Source organism: Syngnathus typhle, linkage group LG3 (assembly GCF_033458585.1).
Source record: "Syngnathus typhle isolate RoL2023-S1 ecotype Sweden linkage group LG3, RoL_Styp_1.0, whole genome shotgun sequence".
Lineage (NCBI taxonomy): Eukaryota > Metazoa > Chordata > Actinopteri > Syngnathiformes > Syngnathidae > Syngnathus > Syngnathus typhle.
In genome coordinates this window covers 8,609,016-8,616,546 of record NC_083740.1, presented here as the reverse complement: position 1 = coordinate 8,616,546, position 7,531 = coordinate 8,609,016, and the positions used below count along the sequence as shown (strand labels likewise).

Genomic DNA, 7,531 nt, shown 5'->3' with positions numbered 1-7,531 from the left:
ATGTCTCATTCAGAGAGAGGATACATTACATTCATAACCTGCTCATGACTTTGGACGGTATTGTTGTAAAACAGCGCCCCCAAGTGTTGAAGCAAAATAGTTCAAAATTGGGAAGAACTCATTTGAGGTATTTATGATACAAAACTGAATTGACTATTGTAGAGTGACAGCTTCAGCAGAAAATAAAAATATTCATTTGCAATAAAAAAAATCAATTTACACAGTATCACAACTTACTACACTACAACTGATAAAGGAATTTGAAGTCTTCTTTTTACGGATTGACTTTTTTTCTCAATAATTTAAATTTGCCAGGGTTGCCTGTGTGTCAAATTTACAAGACGTATTTACTTTCCCTTTACACGGACTCTGATGTTGTAGCTAAACTTTTACGGATAAAATGTTTATGTTATTCGAGATTAAAAAAACCCACATTTCTATTGGCTGTGGTGTTTTTTAAACCCCGCCTCTGTCAGCCAATCAGAGAGTAAAACACAACGCTGACGTGATGGAGTTGCTGGGTAGACAAATTGAAAACGACGTCGTTCCAAGTCAGCACAGAGCTTGAGGACTGCAGACGAACACTGATTAATTTGTGAGTTATTGACCAAATGTACATGCCATAACGTGTTGGCAAACATGGTATATTTTAATGCACTATTAGAGATTAAAAAACGACAACAACGATACGTTGTACGCGCATTCCGACGCGTTATTTGTCAATTTCATTGCCGTAACCCGTCTGTCTTTTTAATCGTCGTAGCTGCTAAACAGACAGCAAATTGCACATTTGCATATAGCAACCGCATTATCACGTTGACAGAGTTTATATTCCCCCCCTGTCAGTGAGTGGTCGTGCTATATGCTACTGCTAGCCATTGTTTATCAACAGTACAGTGGGACTTTGAATGAAGGCAACCGTGGGGGTGGGCCTCTGTTGCGTTGTTTCGTGCCTGGGCATATTTCTTCGTCCAACCTTTGCATTCTGTTCTTGGATATTACAGGTATTTACTAAATCATTTTTTGCTGTTGCAACATCTATTCACTGTTGTCGGATATGGCAGCTGACTGCGAGGCCTGGCTCAACTCGAACCCCGTCGGTGAGTGTGGGCAATTCCGAGCCATTTTAAGTGCATCATCAGCTGTGTTCGAATGGAGAAAAGTGGTTGTGTGCATGGAAGTCGTCTTTCTTTTCGTTCTTTCAGAATTAATCAATCGTTTTGTCACGTAGAGTATCGATAATGATGGATTTGACATTTTGGGAATTTAATTTTTAAAGTGCAGCCATGTCGCTGACTGTTCTGTATTCGACAATTGAAACATGAAAATAAGCGCATACGTCACTCCTCAGAAAAGTGAATGATGTCATGTGATGTAATCTAAATCATTACGCACTAAAACATGACATGCTATGCAACAAATGAAGTAGTAAAAGATTGATGCCATGTTAGGCGTCGAAGTCTAGTGATCAAGTTGAACTATTCTGTGCTTGCTGAGGGTTTCTCTGGGTTGTCTGTCTTCTTCCCAAGTTCCAAAAAAAGTCATGTTTGGTATAATTTTGTATTTATGTATGTGAAGGGTGTATTGGGTAATCAAACTCACACGGCATGCACTACTAGTGCAAACATGTTAAGGGAAGCTTCTAAATTATATATTGATGTGAATGTCAGCGTGAATCATTTGTTGGCTGCAATTGACTGGATCGGATCCACCTTATCCGCAATTCTAATTCTAAGCAATATAGAAAAAGAAAGGATGATGTCATGTAACAGTTATTCTATACAAGTAGATCAACAGCGCCTCCACGGGTTGACACTAATTAGAGCACTCTTTATTTTTGCTTTGTGTGGCGGGCGTCTCAATTAAATGATATTTATTTTTTCTCCCGATAGAGGTTGACAATGTGAGTGACTCTTTTGAATCTGATGACGGAAACAACACTGGCACACTTATCGCCAACAAGAACATCAGCAACGAGGTCAATGGCAACTGGTTGTTGTCGTCGAGCAGCAGCATCCACGAGGCGCGTCTCAAAGCCAAAGCTAAGCGGAGGCTCAGGAAGAACTCGTCCAGGGATTCTGGCAGGGGGGACTCCCTTAGTGATAATGGTGATTTGGTCAGGGGAACAGCGGTGGCCCCCACCAGCCCTAAAAGTAAGCTGCTGGACAGGAAGTCCAGACTGGGCAAAGGCAGAGGTCTGCCAAAGAAAGGTAAGACAATGTGTTAAATAATAAGTGATGACACTAATTGTTGGGTATGCCAGGAAACGTTTGTTGTTGTAAACGTTTGGTAGGCTTATAACCTGGTTAGTTTGCAAACAAATTGTGAGGTCATGGACAAACAAGATGCTTTGAAAATCTGATCATTACAACAATATAAAATCAATGGGAATCACAAACCTCAGCACAGAATCAGTAAACTTGAGTTACCTACCACTACTTTACATTCTTACTCCCCTCATTCTTCTTGTTGGGGCTGCACCTCATCCTGGAATTTGGATTGTTTTGCAAAAAGAGGTCAGAAGGACACGTGCAATGTTGCAGGGATCTTTTCTCTCTCACATACATTTTACAGTAAATATCAATGCACGTAGTGAGGGTTAAGTCTTGTAGTTGAAATTAAAGGCAATTTCTCTCTCCACAGAATCTAGCACACTTTCTTGCACTTAGTACTTTGATTTACCGTGATAGCCACACACGCACGCCACAGACTGAGCCAAATGTGTTCACGTAACCAGCAGGACTAAATATAGTGAGATGTTAAGTAAAACTGGGCACACAAGCTGCTTTGCCCATCCATCTTTGCAAAGTGCCTGCAATCTGCTGTTGCATGAACAAGTTCTTAACAACAGAACTCAATACTAACCAAAGAAGTGTGCGTGTGTGTGTGGTGGTGGTGGTGTTTTGCCACTGGGATTTGTCTGAAACTGGTCTTATGCTTGAGCCTGAGTGGCTCGCAGACACAAGAAGTTAATCTTTTTCATTTGAAATACATGAAAAGCTTCCTTGATCTTGGGTGCCGTTTCAACTCAGCATTAGCGCTCGCTTTGTCACGTTGTTTGTTATTATCGTTTTCGTTAATTCGTTTATTTTAACATTATCCCCTATAACATGTTTTTATTTCTACTAAAATAGTTCTTTGGATGTTTTTTTAAGGGTCATATTGCAGACACTTCATGTACTGTTACCCAAAAGCAGTTAACCCTGCTTATCTTTTTGACCTATTTTTGTGTGCAGGTGGGGCTGGAGGCAAAGGTGTGTGGGGCAGATCCGGTGAAGTGTATGAACCAGAGCAAGTAGACAAGAAAGACCCAAACTATGACGAAGCTCAGGTACTGACTACTCCAACATGGGATTTTCCATGTTTCACATTATTATTTGGCCTTTTAATTTGTTGCTCTTTCAAAACACATTTTTGCATTTTTATCTTTGTGAAATACAGTAGTGTAATCAAATCCAATAATATATTTTACTTGCATGTCCAATGCTCTGGAAATCCTTCAATGATTAATATGGGTATATGTATTTTGGTGATGAAAAACACCTAAAAACTACAACCAGATAACTAAACGCAGTTAAGCCCATTGTTGTCATTAGGCCAGTCTTAAGGGCACTGAAGCCTTGCTTAAACCCCTCTGAATAATTTGGTGGTTAATAATGTGCTAGCATCCACAGATGCTTCATTTACCACCGACAATTCTAAAGCGGCAATAAATTGCTTCCATTTAATGTTCCTTTTCATATTCTCTTGCTGATGCTGGTCTAATCCATTCTGGTGTTTACTATGCAACCAACACAGCACAGTAGCGCAATAAAAGCAAACGTCAAAATGGTCCATTGATATTTCTGTTGTGAACATCTGGAATGTTTGGCCAGGAAAACTGTGTGTATGAGACTGTGGTCCCTCCGCTGGACGAACGGGACTTTGAGAAGACGGTCACCCCCATCGTGCAGGAGTACTTTGAACACGGAGACACAAATGAAGTTGCGGTAAGCATGAGGAGTGCAGTCCACGAAGAAGCATAAAGATCTTACAAATAGCGTCAACAACTCCCTCCTCATGTAGGAACTGCTGGCAGATCTGAACCTGGGGCCCATGAGAAGCGAGGTGCCCTCGCTGGCTGTGTCGTTAGCACTGGAGGCTAAGGCCAGTCAGCGGGAGCTGACTTCCAAGCTGCTGGCTGATCTCTGTGGACCCGTCTTATTCCGCAGTGATATGGAGAAGTCCTTTGACAAACTCTTACGAGAGCTCCCAGATCTGGTGCTGGACACACCTGGAGCCCCGCAGGTGAGTGTCTCTGTCATTAAACTTGATTTTGTGATGACGTCACAAAAAGCCAAAGAAAAAGTGGCGTTAAGCCTTCAGATAACATTTTGTTTGACTTTTGAGGCATTCAAATTGCAACACTGTGTGGCGTTTGACGATGCAACTCTCGTTTCTACTTTATTCTTCCTGAGGGTTTAAACTTGTTGAGTTCTACTTTATATCTCAAATATTTTGTTCAAGCATATTTTTTGGTGTGTGTGCGTGTCCTTTTCGTGTAGCATAGACATGAGATCTGTGGTCATTGTCTGGCTGTGCAGTAAAAATGCAAGCTCAGCAGAGTGTTCTGAAAGGCCTATTAGTAGCCCTCTCCCCATGACCCCTCCCTCTCTGTCTCAGTTGGTCTTGCTTGTTCTTTCTCACAGATCTGTGTGTGTTTATAGGGCCTGTATAAACCTCCCTCTGTATCCCTCACTCTAGTTTTCTCACATTCTCATACATCTACACACACGCACACATTGCCTTTTGTTCCCCTTGCGGCAGCCTGTCAAGCCTGCACTGAATTGAGAGTGAACTGACTCGTCTGTACAGGAACAATAGTCAGAGTGCTGAGTGCATGCTTTGTGGATACCAGGGCAACAAAGCCAGGTCTTTCGATTACCGAAAATTACGCATACACAACTGTAAACAAGCACGTGTAGTTAGCTACGCACACATGCCAGTGACACCACTATATGTTGCGTCTCATGGTAAAGTTTTGTCATCGGTTCAAAGTGGATGATATTTCAATTATATATTTCTGTCTTGTGACACTGTCCATTTTCTAGATACTGTACTTGTCCTATTTAGCGTCTTGGATGAGCTAGGAGCTATCTCAGCATACTGAGAGACGCGGGAGGCAGGCTACACCCTTCATCCATCCATCTGTCCATCCAATCCAATGGACGGATGGACAGATAGACCGGCGGGTAGCCGGACGGATGGATGGAACATAATTAAAAGTAATTAATTAGAAGCCCCATACAACCTATAAACATAAAATAAATTTTCATAAAAGACTAAAACCTCAGGTGGTCTTGCCGTCGTCTCATTCCAACACCGCCCCTCAAGTCGCATCTTTTCATTCTCCCACATGAAGGAAATCCGTGGGGATAACTGATACATCTTGAAATTGTGATATTAAAGACAAATTTCCTCTTTCTTGTTTCCTAGCTCATGGGCCAGTTCATCGCACGAGCCGTTCGTGACCAAATCTTGTCAAAGAGCTACATTGAGAGCTATAAAGGCAGAGTTGGCTGTGAATACACAAGGTACTCTATGTGATTGAGTGTAGGATACATGTTTAGTCATGGGCAGGGAAAGTTTAAAAAGAAAATTGTACTCAAGTAAGAATATTGTTATTTAGATTATGACTCGACCACGTGTTTTATTAGTACCTAATTTTGTGACTTGCATAAATCATCATCTTCCAGGGCGGCCCTCGACCGGGCGGCTGTGCTTTTGAAGATGAGTAAGGGTGGCGTTCGCATCGACAACCAATGGGGCATAGGTGGGGGCCAGAGACCTGTCACACAGCTTGTCAAAGAGGTACAGTCCTTAATGTCGTCGCATCATCAATTTTATCCATTCGCTGTTGACATTTAATGTCTCTAAGTCCAGTGTTGCTGTGTAAAACAAAAACTATTTTTTGATTATATCAGATGAACCTCCTGCTAAAGGAATACATCCTATCTGGAGACAGCAAGGAGGCTGAGAGGTGTCTGAAAGATTTGGAGGTTCCTCATTTTCATCACGAGTTTGTCTATGAGGTAAGTCAGTCTGCTATGCAGTCAGCTACCAACAGACCCGGCTCAGTATTCTGACTTATTTCTTGAAGGCTCTAGTAATGGTATTGGAGTCCAAGGGAGAGAAGACATTCAAAATGCTTCTGCAGCTTCTTAAGTTGCTCTCTGTGTCCTCCATTATCACTGTGGACCAAATGAGAAGGGTAAGACGCCACCAGCTGTTTAACATTAGTATTGCATATCTATGCACTGAGTATTGTTGTTTTTCTTCCTTAGGGCTATGAAAGAGTTTATATGGATATAGCTGAAATTAACATAGATGTTCCCCGTGCGTACTTCATCCTTGAGCAGTTTGTTGAAAAGAGCTTTAACATGGGAATCATTGATGTAAAGTTACGAGACCTTTGTCCCTGTAGGTAAGAGCTCACACCTTCTTGGCAACATTATTAAAATATACAAGATTTGTGACCTATGTCGTTTTATTTCTCCTGTCAGGGGCCGCAAGAGATTTGTCAGCGAGGGAGACGGGGGTGTCATCAAAACTGAGAGCTAAGAAGTGCTTTTAAAGCTCCAATACTTTTTTACTTGCATATTTTTCCAAACTAGGAGCAAAAAAACAACAACACACTTTTGAAACTGAAGTTCTTTAGATGGTTTCCTCTCGTGTTTCAACATAAACGATAACATAAGCTAACCTTGAAAGTGCCACACCTCTGTGTCAGTCATTCCATATTATGATGTACAGTATTCGACTGAGTTTACTGCCGCACATTTTGTGTGCTCTAGGAGGCAATTTGTTTGTACACGCGACTGCTTTGTGTCAAGAGCTTTATAAAACAGTGTATGGAAAATAAAGGGGAGAATGTTATATGCAATACCTCTGCCCCCTTTACTAGCTGCTTTTTCTATGCTGTGTGACTCATTTTCTTTGATCACTGAAGGTCAGTTCAGGTTCCAAGAGGTGGTCTTAGAGTGTTTATTTTTCTATCAATCACATACTGGTACAATTGATTTAGCACGTGTTTCTTCCAGATTGTTCATTAAAACTACTATAAAGAATAAGACTTTTAAAAATTATTATCTACATAACAATTGACAGCTGAAGATAAACTCAGGTTATCAGAAAACACAAGACATAGGTGTAAATAACGAATATCTCATTTGATATCATCCCTCCAATGCACCCACTGGTCAATAAAGCAATATAAATGTATTTCATTGCTGGCTTGTTTGTGCATCCAATAAGTTGGATCCGTCTTTCATTCATAGCTCTGATGAAGAGAATCTGCTGCAGGTCTCTATTGCGACTGCTCCTTCATTGCAAGTTCTTGTTGTTTGACAGCCTCTTGAGCCTCCATCTGCATCTTCTCCAGCTTCTCAAGTGTGACCGATTTGAGTGGGAGGAGTTTGGGTTTACAAAGAACCATGATAGGGACATCTTCCATAGATAGTTGACCTGCGATGACAAAAAAAAGTCAGCAGCA

The 7,531-nt window shown here is 41.3% G+C and overlaps 1 protein-coding gene across 2 annotated transcripts; it reads left to right on the top strand.

Moving 5' to 3' along the window:
* The first annotated feature begins 479 nt into the window (after positions 1-479).
* Positions 480-6,924, top strand: pdcd4b (programmed cell death 4b). Of its 2 annotated transcripts, none has more exons than XM_061275022.1 (12): positions 480-595; positions 1,005-1,100; positions 1,893-2,210; positions 3,237-3,331; positions 3,876-3,989; positions 4,066-4,287; positions 5,476-5,573; positions 5,736-5,850; positions 5,964-6,071; positions 6,140-6,250; positions 6,324-6,459; positions 6,543-6,924. In XM_061275022.1, exons 2-12 carry the CDS (start codon positions 1,058-1,060, stop codon positions 6,611-6,613), a joined length of 1,431 nt encoding a protein of 476 aa, XP_061131006.1. In that variant the 5' UTR covers positions 480-595; positions 1,005-1,057; the 3' UTR covers positions 6,614-6,924. The 2 variants fall into 2 exon arrangements, with proteins under 2 accessions (XP_061131006.1, XP_061131007.1); XM_061275023.1 differs by having other exon boundaries at positions 6,324-6,463.
* Positions 6,925-7,531: the final 607 nt, after the last annotated feature.